This window comes from Cornus florida, unplaced genomic scaffold (assembly GCF_030987335.1).
Source record: "Cornus florida cultivar Cherokee Brave unplaced genomic scaffold, ASM3098733v1 CherokeeBrave_3.0.0_Hap2_Chr11, whole genome shotgun sequence".
NCBI classification, from domain to species: domain Eukaryota; kingdom Viridiplantae; phylum Streptophyta; class Magnoliopsida; order Cornales; family Cornaceae; genus Cornus; species Cornus florida.
In genome coordinates this window covers 55070033-55083964 of record NW_026775581.1, presented here as the reverse complement: position 1 = coordinate 55083964, position 13932 = coordinate 55070033, and the positions used below count along the sequence as shown (strand labels likewise).

Sequence of the window (13932 nt, the reverse complement as noted above, 5' to 3'; positions counted from 1 at the left end):
TTTTTTATTAACATTCATATTATATTGTGTGTGTGTGTATATATGCATATTATATTCTTTACTTTTTTTATGCCAAAATTTCAATTATACGGAGTACTTTGTAAAAAAACAAAAAAAAAATTGTACCCAAATTGCATTAGATACAATAATTTAAGGGTAAAATGTAAAAAAAAAATCCCTCTAAACTATTAGCCAACTTGTAACAAACCCCTTAACTACAAATATTGAGATGACCCCATTCGGTGATCGGCCGATGGAATATTACTCTTCATGACCAATATTTTAAAATGGAATAATATCACTTACTTCCCTTGAGGTTAGACCTAATTACAGACACTATCCTTAACGTTTCAAAAATTACATAAACCTCCCTTTAATGTAACCGGAGTTAGATTCCTGTAGAATTCTTGTTTAATGACTAAAATACCCTTATTTTATAAAATAAAAAAGTAGTAAAACGCGAAATGACAAAACTACCCGGCGTGATCTCTCTCTGTCTGTCAATCATTCACCCTATCTTTATAACATACCCCTCTGCTACTGGAACCACCTGCACCATCATCCACTGCCCACCACCAAGCCCAATAGTACCACCGTACTCCACCATCACCCACTGCTGCACCACCTCCTCCAATTTACTATACATAAGCCAATGCATAGTCCCATTGACAAAAGGCAAACCAGAATTATTCAACCATGTTATATGAAGGCACATTGGTGTGGGTGTCAATTGTTTTCCAAGACCCAGTTTTCAGCGCGAATACCTCCTACCTCAGGAGGAATAATGTAGTCCTCTTCCCCTCCAAACAACGAGGATTTGACACCAGCACTGGCGACCCACGAACCTAACCATGTAATCATTGGTCCGAGAATCAAAGCCGAACCCAAGAGCGAATATGTATGGTCCATAAGTGTCGAAACACATGCGAGGCTTGGGAAGCTTCACACACTTGCGAATTGCAGTGTTCAAACCAAGCAAACAACGACCAAACGGCAGTGACCACATTGTTCTGTTCCAAGACGACTTAGTGAGTCACACCTTCTCAGACGGCGACAATACCACCACCGACGACAATCTCGCCTCTAAAATCGAGGCGGTATCCTGCCGAAAAATCATAGATTTCAGAAGGGGTGAGGTAGATTTCATCAACCACGCCACTCTTTCAAATCCCACCTCTCTTATCTCGATATCTCCTGCAAGACCCTCCATTCCTCGCCGCCGTCGTACCTTATCCACCATTATCGCTGCCGTCGTCCAACCACCTCATCCACCATCACCGCGTCAACGAGTGGGTTTTATTGGGTGATGTTGGTTTTAATTTAGGGTTTTAGGTTAGCAATTGGTTGGTGTTGATGGGGGTAGGAGGTTGAAAAGTGGTGTTGATGGGGTGGGGTAGGAGGTTAGGTTAAGATAAGGCCATCTGCATATATATATATATATATATATATATATATATATATTTGGGGAAGAAGAAACACCACCTATTTTTTTTTTTCCTTTTTTTTTTCTATTTTTATTAAGGGTATATAAGTAATTTTAATTTAAAAAAAAGGATAAACATGTCTTTGTAATCTTTTTTAGGAAAAATATAGTATTTTACTTTTAAAATGGTTGACGTCATCTAAAAATGGTCATTGACTGACATTAACTTACACTGGGAGGAGAAAAGTGTTATGGCGGAACAAACTTTAAAGAAAATTTTTATAATTTTTGAAACGTTAGGTGTACTAATTATAATTAAGCCTAACCTCAAAGGATGTAAGCCATATCGTCCCTTTTAAAATTAAAGGACTACAATACCCCAACAATGATCTTTTATAGCCATAGACCCAAACACCTTATTAACCAGACACACACCCAAACACTACCTAACCTTACACCCAAACACTCACATAGCATCCTTATCCATGGATCTCCGATCGGGAAACAACGCCACGGGAAGATGTAGTGGTGGGTTGAGGAAGGGAGCAATATATGGGAAATCAGAGCGGGCGAACACGGTCTTCTCCTCAATAATGATGATAGACCAGCATTTAAAATGAAAAATAAGAAACTACAATGAAGAATCTCACGAACATAAAGGCTTAGACACTCCAGGGTAATGTTAGCGGTGACGGGCAGTGGAATTGAGTTTGGGTTCGATTGGGTTTTAGGTGTGTGATTTAGCCTGAATTGTTTGAGTTTCAAACAATGGAGAGAAGGTTGTGTAGCGGTGATGTGGTAGCGTGGGTTTTGTGGTTTAATTGGGTTTGCTAATGTGTAGGTTTGGGTGTGGTTGTGCGGTGGTCACAGTGGGTTTGTAGGTTTGGTGTGGTTATGGGGTAAAGTATTTGACAACCTTTCGGCGAATCAAATCCAAATATTTTTTGAGATCTTCCTTGGTGACGCTATTGCCACACCTTATCGCAGTACAGATTCGGCGACCAAGAATTATGCGGTACATCAGCCTCTTTCTCTCTCTTTTAAGGTGTCTATATATATGATACATACATATATGTATCTATGTATACCGGTGGTGATGGTTGAAAACAAAAATTTGGAGCCTCAGCCGCCGCCGGGGGGGGGGGGGGGGGGGGGTGGGGCCGGGGGGGCCGGGGGGGCAAAAATTATTGCATTAAACACACAATGAAGAAAGCAAAAAAGGTATATTGTCCAGAGAATTAGGCAGAACTCAATAAGGACTCCGATCAAACATAAGGTGGGTATAGTTGAATTATATCCAAGACATCAAAATTTTCTATAATACAGGAAATTGATAAAGATTAGGAAACAGAAGAAGATTCAATCATAAAAAATAAAATAAAAAAAAACTTACCGTTTTTGTAGGAAATTAGGATCTGAATATGGTTCGACAACGATTACTCGCAAAGACAAGTGAAGGACTCTGCTCAGGTCAGAAGGTTGCAATTGGACTGGGAGCTCCCTCAATTCATCCGCCCTCCACCGGAGCCTTCGGATTGATCGTCAAAGGCGCCGCTGCCAAAAGCTAGGAATTTTCTTCTGTACAGTAATTGTTCTAAAATATCACATAGGTAAAAAAAAAAAATAATAAATAAAATAAAATTCCAGATAACCAATTTCATTACAAAAAAAAAATTATATGGTAACAAACATTTTTAATAATTGCTATGTCAGTCAATATACTCATAATAAAAATTCATTTATATTAAAAATCAAAAAAATAAAATAGAAGGCACGATATGAAAATAACTAACTTTATAAGTTATAACAGATAATCAATCAGATAATCCAATCAATCGAAAAATTTGATAGAATAAATGAATTTGTCATTTCATTGATTTGGGATGCAAATAATAAAATAAAAAATAAAAAATAAAAATATCTAAGTCTTATTTAGAGAATAATAATTAATAACACAATTGCACCAACTAAAATTTGAAAGAACAACAAGCCCTAAAATAATTTTGATAGTAAAAACTAATCGTTTTTCTAATTAAAATTATAATATCAAATAATAATCAAAAATTTAGTTGATAATATATATATATATATATATATATATATATCATATTACTGGTCACTGAGTCTCTGTCTACGGGTAAATGGTTACTCCGCTTGCTTTGTTTGGATTGTAAATTTGTGAAATGTTGAAGACTCGCAAAAAGAAAAATATTAAAGACTAAAAATGTGATGGAAACAATCTATCTGTTTGTGATAAAGTCAAAAGTGTGAAAGAATATCTTGATGAAATATATATATATATATATATATATATATATATATATATATATATACTGAAAAAGTGAGAAAGAATATAATATTTTGAGAAAGTTAAAAAAAAAAATATCATATTTTGTGGGAAAGTGATAAATTGATAGATATATTATATATATTTACATTTGTATCATGATTATATTCTTTTATTTTGTCTTTTTTTGTGTGTAAAACCGTGAATGGGCTTGCTTTTGGTTATATATACACAGTATATATATATGTGTACTGTCAAATTTTAGAGGTACAATTATAGAAATATATATAAAAAAATTCATATAAAATTAAAAAAAATTAAAAGTTCAGTGGGAGCCGTTGCCCACACTTGTCCTTTTGTACCCACACCACTAGCCGTTGCACCTCATTTTCTCACCAGACGTGGTTGTAGTAGACATCAATATTCTAGGGTTCCTAAAGTGTCTTTGTTTCAACTGAAATGAATGGACGTAATTTGTCCATGTGTTGGTTTGTAATGGTTCGTCAGCCTAATGGGTTTGGCCTTGATTGAGATCAAATTTTGGCTTGGATTCTATTTATCATTTATATTTTATTTTGGATTGGGTAACTTGGGCTGGATTATGATTGATAAGAAATAGTAGTACTAATTTTTTATTTTTTTTGGATCTGGACTATAGCCCAGATTAACCACAGAAAGTTCCGCCTCTGGCCTTAGCCATGCCTCGTTGCACCACGTATCCGACGAGCAAGAATTATGCTTTTCTATTGTAAAGTGTGTGTGTGTGTGTGTGTGTGTGTGTGTGTGTGGGCTATAGCCCAAGATTAGTTCACATAGAGTTCCGCCCCTGGCCTCAGCCACACCACGCCTCGTTGCACCACGTATCCGACGAGCAAGAATTATGCTTTTCTATTGTAAAGTGTGTGTGTGTGTGTGTATATATGGGCTATAGCCCAAGATTAGTTCACATAGAGTTCCGCCCCTGGCCTCAGCCACACCACGCCACGCTTCGTTGCACCACATCTCCGGCGAGCAAGAATTATGCTTTCTATTGTAAAGTGTGTTTTTGTGTGTGTGTGTGTGTGTGTGTATATATATGAGGAGTAGTGATCTCTTGCTCCCTATGGAGTAAGAAAATTGTTTTTATTGTAAAAGTGTATGTGTGTGTGTGTGTAAGGAGTAGTGATCTCTTGCTCCTTATGGAGTAAGAAAATTCTTCTGCACATTTTGTAGTGACCATTAGATTAAATCTAATGGTCAAATTCTAACCTACCTATATACTTTTCTTTTAATGTAAAATTACTATCATTATTTACAGTTTCTAAATTTAAATTTTACCAATACCACTAATTACGACTATAAAAGGTAAGTATCAAACAAATAAAAATATAAATCGCTTCGCCTCTGGAACGTCTCACCACCACTAATTGAAATTTTTATTTTCTTTGATGTCTTTGTCGTTACTTTACATATTAGCAGTTTTTCATACTTTTTTTATTTACCAAAAAAAATTGATGACAGTGAAAAAAAAAAAATTTTGATGATAATAATTGTAGTATTAAAGAAAAACAACTAATTTACAACGAAAATATGAAATTTCATAGAATAATATAATTTTTGTCGTTAATTAATCTCCCCATTATATCAATAAATTTTTGTTATTATAGTAGAACTAGAAAAAAGATTTGTATGATTTATTATGACATATGAGTAATTGGAATGTGTTTACAACTAATTAAAATCTGGAATAAAATAAAACAAAATTAACAACAAAGATGAAATAATTTGTGACAAAGGGGGTTGAGAACAATAGATTGAATTTCTAATTTTTAAATAGCATGCATTTAGGGAGGTATACAATAATTTAAATTGTGAAGTGTTGTGCAAATCACAAGTTACCTTAAGTTAATCAAGTGGATAAAAAATACAGATTTTATTTTTAATTTTTTTAATTATTTTTTTAGTTGATGTTTTGTAGGTCAATAGTGTAATTTTTAATTTCTTTTTCAAACTCAAACAAATACGCAATGTCAACTTTAATATCAAGCCATGGATGCAATTCTCTAACACTTATAATTTTTTATAAAAAGTGCGGAAGAATTTTCTTACTCCACAGAAAACAAGAGGTCACCACTCTATATATAAGAATAAGTATATGAATCTGCTTTATATTGTAAAGTGTAAATATATATTTTTTATTTTTATTTTTATTTTAATTAAGGACTCTTTTATAATTTCATCTCACATTATTCGATGTGTTGTCCCCATTCTATTGGTTGGTGAGATTATTATTATTATTATTATTTTTTTTTGCCGTCAACAACTTAAGTTAGACATTATTTGAAACTAACTGCTTTTAGTAAGGGCAAAACTATCTTTTACTTTTTGAGATAGATAAATTTCATTTTCTCTAATTTTGAATCACAATACTTGTCCACAAAGTTAACATTAAGTCAATGATACAAAAGCGGATGTGACATATTTGTCTGCACTCCTTAGCTTCCTTGTAAAATCCGAGCTATACGTCATGGCTTACCTCCATCTCTTCCATAGCCTATTATCATTATTATTTTTTGGAAATTTCCTTGTATATATAGTCTTCTTTTTAAATTCCATTCAATTCATATATCGCCATTGGTGATTTCATTTTTCCCATTAAAAATTATCTCACCCATTTATCGTTTTCGACTGAGTCAAATTTCCGGCACTTTATATACCATCTGTTTGTAGTTATATCGTAACACAGTCACTTGGTTTCTGACCCTTTTATTTTGGATTTGCAAGGACTTCCGAACTACTCTGAATCATCACACTCTTGGGTTTCATCTATTTCATGGTATGCTCTTGTTTTCTTTCTTGCTTTTTGTTTTTGTTTTTTTTTTTTTTTTGTTTTAAATAATTCCTGTTTTAATCATTAAATTCAATGAAAAAGAAAACACATATTATTTTACCCAGTTCAAGCTATAAATGTGTGATGCAATATAATTATTTCAATTTGTCTGTGTTTTCTTTTTGTGAACATTCCTTAAGCCCCAGAATGACTGTCCTTGCTTTACATTTGAATTCTTGAATTAGAGAAGTAGAAATGGATATGCTTTGTTATAAAATTTCTTTGAAAAGGTTGAGTTATCTGTATGTCTAACTTTTAGCTGTTTGTTAATGGTCTTGTTAGTTGGAAGTCTCCTCCAGGTTTATGATAGTCTCTTCATTTAACTTAGTATTAGAATCTTTAAGGATCTCCCTTTCTGTTTTTCTATTTTTGGTTTGGTCATAGGTCTTAGCCATCCCCTGTAGATTTGCTTGGTTTGTGAGGAAATAAGTTTTTTGTTTTGCTTGGTTTGTGAGGAAATAAGTTTTTTGTTTTTGTTTTTGCCATATCATTGTTGTCCTACCAAGGGTGTTATCTTTGGCACTTTTTGTGCAAAGTGGCTGCTCTCATAGGGTTATCACCCTTTCCGGCCCAAGATTTTGCCATCTTCTAAGAAGTATGGACTTTTCTATGAAGGTGCCGTGACCGTGTCGTATACCAACCCTCCCACAGACATTTGTCTGACACTTATGGCCGTAACCATATTTAAAAATAATATTTATTATTTCAAACACTTGGCTGACACATCTTAGATACTTGGCTGACACATCTCAAAAACTTAACCAACACATCCCAACACTTGATCAACACATTTTACACACTTCGTCTTATATAAACAAACACATGACAATCCTGAAAACATTATTAACATACATCAAAGTATCCAACCTTTTTTCCTTAAAAAATGGACATTAAGCACATGTCACAATATTTAATGAACAAAAACATAACTATAATAACAAGATAGGAGAGGAATATCATATATAATATATCATATTATTTTTTATATTCCAATAGCTTCATCTTCTAACTTATGTAACTTTAATATAAAAATTATTCAAAAATTAAAGTTCTATAATTGTTTTAAGGGTAAAGTGCGAAAAAAACCCCCCGCTATATAAAAAATGTGCTGAAACACCTCTGCTATTTAGTATGTGCATATAAATCCCTATAATTTGAAAACTTGTAGTAAATTGCCACCTGATCGTTAATTTTGACCAAATTTATTTTTAAAAAACCCTAAAAGAACTTTAAGAAAATTTGTGCATTTAAGTGTGTGTGTGTGTGTTTTTTTTTTTTTTTTTTTTAATTATTATGCTATAAGGGCATATTAGGTATTTCAGTCTTCAAATTGAGAAAATGTCCTTATTTGCTCAATTTGAAAATTTTAGAGGTTTTCTTTGAACACCTGGGTTTTTTTAGCACATTACGTATATAAGAGGTTTTTTTCTTTTTGCACTTTACCCTTGTTTTAATCAATGTATATATATATATATATATCTATAAATGAAATTTTATATTTATATTAGCCATGTACGCGACTAAGCCTGTGTCCTTGTCCTACATTTTTAGAATTTGATTTATATTGACATTATGAAAGAAAATTTCTATACAATTATTTATTTGGTCTTCTTCTCCGTTAGAGCTATACTTGTGTTTAAGCAATTTTGTTGTCTAACCAGGGATTTTTGACATCCACAGAAATTATGGCACATTGTTCTGGAGGTTGGTTGCTTTCCTTACTAATTCTCCTATTGGGCTTAAGTGTTCAAACTTCACAATCTCGTATAACTATTGAAAATGGGGTAAAATCTTCTGTCTTTCTATCTCCGAAGTTTGTAATGGAACCAGGATCAGTGGTAAACAAGTACTACCATGACATTGACTTTCCAAGAGGTCATATTGCCATCAAGAGTTTCAATGCTGAAGTAGTTGATGAGGCAGGAAATCCCATTCCCCTTCACGAAACTTATCTCCACCATTGGGTTGTTATGGGATACCATCAGCGTAAAAGTGTAGAAATTCCAAAGTACAATGACAGTCTGGGGTTCAAGTCGTTCAATCAATCTGACATAATTTTAGTGAAAAACACTGGTGTATGTGATCAGGGCCTTGGCCAGTATTTTGGCCTTGGATCTGAAACACGAAGAACAGACACACATGTGCCAGATCCCTATGGAATAGAAGCTGGTAATCCGGCCGAAATTCCTGATGGATATGAGGAGAAATGGTTGATGAATGTCCATGCAATTGATACGCGGGGTGTGGAAGATAGGTTGGGATGCACCGAATGTAGGTGTGATCTTTATAATGTTACAGAGGATGAAAATGGTAGACCTTTGAAGCCAGGTTATATAGGAGGCTTGAGATGTTGCTATGATCAGACACAATGCAGGGTGAGAGAAGGCTTTGAGAGTCCCAAGAGAGGTCTATACATGAGATATACAGTGAAGTGGGTTGACTGGAATAATTTCATCGTGCCTGTTAAAATATATATATTTGATGTAACTGAGATATGGAAGAAGCTAGATGACGGAGTTATAATTCATCAATGCCAGGTGAGTGAACTTTTCTTCTATGGCGTGAAGTCATTAATTTGGTCTAAATTATAGATAGATGCAAGTAGTTTTAGTATATTGATCTATAAATCAATAGAAAGGCTTCTAAAATTATGCTGATATTAGTTTTGAAATTACAAGACTAAAAGATCGTCCCGTATCAGAGCAGATTTACATGCCCCGAATCCCCTTTATTGTAAGTGCAAGTACAATAGTTTAGATGCGCCACATAAGTTTTAAAGGTAGAATTTTAACCTGAGGGTAGATTTTACATAGTAAGGTTTTGATTGCTTGCATGGAGATTATGTTGATTGTAAAGCTGTGACGATAGATGTTATATTAGTTTTGCAAGAAAAAAATTGGGAGATAACTCCATTTATCATTATTTTCAGAAAACAAAGAGAAACATTAATTTTTAACTTGTAGTTGCCAGAATGATATAATTTGTTTGTTTCTTCATTTTTTAAAACTAACTTAATTATCTTTTTGGACAATGATTCGATTGAACTTGCTTAATATAGGTGGAATATGAAGTTGATGCTTGCACTGCCACTGATGAGGCTAATGATGGTTGCATTGACACCAAAAGGGTAAGCCTTTCTATGCCAACTGGTGGTAATGTCATCTACAGTGTTGCACACCAGCATACAGGGGGAATTGGTTCGACTCTTTATGGGGAGGTGATTTTCTAACTCCTTATTTTCCAGTTTGTTTCCCATGTCTTCTTACTCTTATCAGCTAGATTGGTGGTAACATATTACCGGACTTAGCATTCTCAACTGCTATCTTAGTCATTTGTTTCTCCAATTCCAATTCCGAGGCGCCAATTCCATGCTACCGAAGATAGATTTAACATATATCTCTCATCTCAATACCCATACCTCTAATTAAAGTAGTTCTTTCTAAAGCATGTAATTAATTGTATTGAACATTGACTACTATTGAGTTAGGATGGACGGGTAATATGCCATTCAATACCGACTTATGGAGAAGGAAAGGAAGCAGGAAATGAGGCTGGTTATATTGTAGGAATGTCCACTTGTTATCCTCAACCCGGCTCTGTCAAGATATCTGACGGGGAGACTCTAGTTCTGGAATCAAATTATAGCAGTGCCAAAAGGCATACAGGAGTTATGGGGCTCTTCTACATTTTGGTTGCAGACACAGTACCACAGCCCAAATCTTTCCTGCCTGCTCCGGTTGAAGTAAGATTTTCATTTAGCCTTCATTTATAATTATAATTTTAGTTGGTCACAATGATATTTGAACCATCTTGCAAATGCATTGATGAATCTTGGGTAAAAAGAACTCTTTTCTAGAAACTGAAGAGATGATAATGATTGAACTTTGAAGGGTTCACAAGCATAACATTTGGATAGATTTGGAAGTATAAGAATGGATATATCGAAAACATGAAATATATATATATATATATATACACCTGGAACCAAAAAAAATATAAAAAAAGATAAATCATTATGAATGGTAAGAAATGCAATCTGAATAATATCGAACAAATGTATCAGTTCATCTGAGGGATGGGAATTCTGTGAATTTATTTAGCACTTAGTAGTATCTTATCAAACAGGAAGCTTATCTAATTTTCAGGCAACTTACCCTAGCCTCTGATGTTGCTTGGTTCTTGCAGGAGCATGAAAAGATGACATTACCTCGTTCTGTTTGGGGTATAGCATTTTTTGGAATGGCAATAGCTGTAGCTGCTGTTGTTGCTTTTCGAAGAAAGAGTGAACGAGAGGAGGGCTACCAATCAATTTGATGTGGGCTGGTAGTAACATGTTTAATTTTGTAATGTATGTATGAACTTTTTTGCTATCCACAGTCAGAACTTACATAACTCTGTAGTAATAAATTAAACCTTTTATTACCTCCATAAGTAGTTCATTTTCTTCTCTAAATTTGTATAATCGAATCAAACACATTACTTTGAACTATGCTAGTGTTGGTTGAGTTGTTTTGCATTATGCGGCTGCATGGTTCTTGAGTTCAAGTGGATTGATGGACCTAAATCAGGTAATGTTGGTAGGGACTAAGGGTTGTGGGGCTTTGTAGATCATGTTCAAAGTGAATTTAATTCTAATTAATCAGGCTGATTGACTTCTTTTGGAAGTTCAAAATCATAATATCAACTTGTCATGATTGATGCCTACTTTGTGTATGCCTCCACGAGGTCTAGGGCCTTTTTGAGGTGGTAGAGGGACTCAGGCTCAAGTATTTAAACAACAATGCATACACACACAATTTAGTGCAAATATTTTGCTTTAGTGAAAATATATATATTAAGTGCATATTCAGCTTCCAACTCCTTATAGCGCTTGTCATTGAGTACTTGCTCAAAATGCTTGACAAATGTGGCAAATAACTTACTTGGGTATTTCTCACGCTTCCAAACCATGCCTTTCTATGTATGCCTTTGGCCATTGTCTCCTTAATTCAAATATTGGACACAACCACGCATCATCACCAAAATTATATTGGAATAACATAGTGTACAATGTAACAAGAAACTCATTTATATCAACTCAGCTTCAAGCCAGTTGCAGAGACCATCCCATGCTTGGGTAGATGCAGAAGCTAGCAGCGTTGATCTTTCATCTGTAAGCACAACCTGTGCACCCTCTAGATTTCCCATCTCAGTCAATTCTTGTACCTCAGCAATACCTTCTGCCACCCAAAGGTGATGATTCTTTTGCCGATCAATCTCCAAGGTCACTATCATGTGTGGAGGAGGTAAAACCTCAGGTCGCCGTACCTCCACTCTCTCAGGAAGAACTATTTGTACCATCTCCTTTGGCATGGTATCTTTGTAGGAACACATTACTTCCAATAGCGATGTCTTTTCCACCTTTTCCTTATCTACAGCTGCTGAAGCTACAGGAACTGAGAGGTACGTAGACTAGACTTTATTCTCCTCGTTTGTGTATGTGTCTCTAATTTCTATGACACCATGCTGCGGACATTTCACTTAAGTATCTTCCTGAGGGTATAGATCCAATGTCCACTCCATGTGATGCTAACCTCAATATAAGCTGCAGTTCCTGAGTTACCACACTAAGAAGACCACTTATGCACCGCGCGAAGGCATCTTGAACTGTATCAATAGATTTGATACAGGAAAAAGTGCCTCCTGATGCATCAGATATTGCATGCAATGTAGCAGAATCATGGTCTGAGCTGAACCCAAATGTGTGGACTGGAATAGTTGGTGGTCTGGACTCGTCCATAGCTTTCACTGTTGATAGGGCAGATTGATACAGACAATAGATTTAAATAATTCAAAACTTACCACGGATTTGATTGGTTCAGAAATTGATTTCTTGAGAGGAAAAGATCATTGAAGCTTCTTGTTTTGTGCTTGGGATTATAAACTTGCAATTGTTGTTGATTTTTGTGGAATTTGAAGATCAAAACAAATTTTTCTATAAACACTTTTGGAGTTGCACACCAAGCGTTTGATAGAATTCCCAAGAGAGGTTGAAGGCTTCAAAGTGAAATTTTTTGTGAAGCAAATGGCACCTAAATTATCCAAGGAAGCTAAAGGCAAAGTGTTGCACAACCAAAGCCTCCCAAAAGGCCCCGAATTGCCGTAGTCATCCGAGAACCTCAAAGTGGTTCTAATGCTTCAAGAAACACTCTGATTGATTATCCGTCCGTTTCAAGCACTGGAAGAATTGAATTTGAAGAATCACACTTCTACAATGAACTTGGATGGCAAGCTTATGTCACTGCCGATGGTCCTATCAAGACAGAAAGGAATGTTAATCTCCAAAAGCTTCGAGATACAGCTGGACAAAAGCTAGTGACTTACATTGAGAAGAATAAATGGCTTTTCTTCACCAAGCTTGGCAAAAGCTTTTACTCTCTGGATATGGTTCGTTACTTTTATGCAAATATTCAAGAAGTAAAGGAGAATTACTTTATTGTATCATTATTTGGAATTGATTATATGGTTGATACAGATGCCATCCAAACAATTCTAGATCTTGTAGATAGAAATCAGATGACGGGATAGGTTCTACCTTTGGAAGTCTCAGGTCCAGATTTTCCTCGTATTGCTTCAAGAATTTGTGTACCAAATTCTCCACTGAATCAAGATTGTATTCCAGCTAGATTTCTGATAGATGAAGCAGCTTTCTTCAATTTGTTTGCCATGGCAAATCTGGGATATTTCAGAAAGAAGGACGAGATAACTCTTGAGCGAGCTTAGGTTTTTTATTTTCTTACTATCAATGAGCATATCCAGTTTCCACCATCCATTGTGCAACTAATGATAACTCATTACAAGAAGAACTCGCATATATATTCATCTCCTTTTCCGGTGATTATCATGGAATTCTACAAGCTGAACAAAATTCAGATTCCTCCTAGAGTATACCATCAGCCCATTATGACTGAGTTAGATCCTCGTGCTCTGAATAAGTCGATCTAAATCTACTAGAGAAAATGCAAGAAAGGCTTGGAGAGGTGTTGATGAGGGTTCTTCACAAGCTCCAGAGATTACTCGGTTCCTCCCAAAGAAAATTTTACTAGAGCAGATGCAAACATCGTGTATTCTCATCTTCTTCAGCAACATATTTCTATGTTTGACATGATGATGGTTGAGATTCAGGATCTCAAGCTACAAATGGGACAGATGAGAGGACAACAACCAGGGGTTCCTATAGATGATGTTTATAGGCATGCACCTCCAGATCCGTCTATGAGAGATGATAATGATGATGGTGATGAGTATTCAGATGGAGATAAGGATGAGGTTGAAGATGATGAGGAGGATAGTGGTGAAGATTAGAGTTGATGT

The 13932-nt window shown here is 35.1% G+C and overlaps 1 protein-coding gene across 2 annotated transcripts; it reads left to right on the top strand.

Moving 5' to 3' along the window:
- The first annotated feature begins 6249 nt into the window (after window positions 1-6249).
- Window positions 6250-11095, top strand: LOC132286572 (uncharacterized). 2 transcript variants are annotated; one of them, XM_059788924.1, is made up of 5 exons: window positions 6250-6525; window positions 8260-9116; window positions 9638-9796; window positions 10067-10321; window positions 10765-11095. In XM_059788924.1, exons 2-5 carry the CDS (start codon window positions 8265-8267, stop codon window positions 10891-10893), a joined length of 1395 nt encoding a protein of 464 aa, XP_059644907.1. In that variant the 5' UTR covers window positions 6250-6525; window positions 8260-8264; the 3' UTR covers window positions 10894-11095. The 2 variants fall into 2 exon arrangements, with proteins under 2 accessions (XP_059644907.1, XP_059644906.1); XM_059788923.1 differs by having other exon boundaries at window positions 8241-9116.
- Window positions 11096-13932: the final 2837 nt, after the last annotated feature.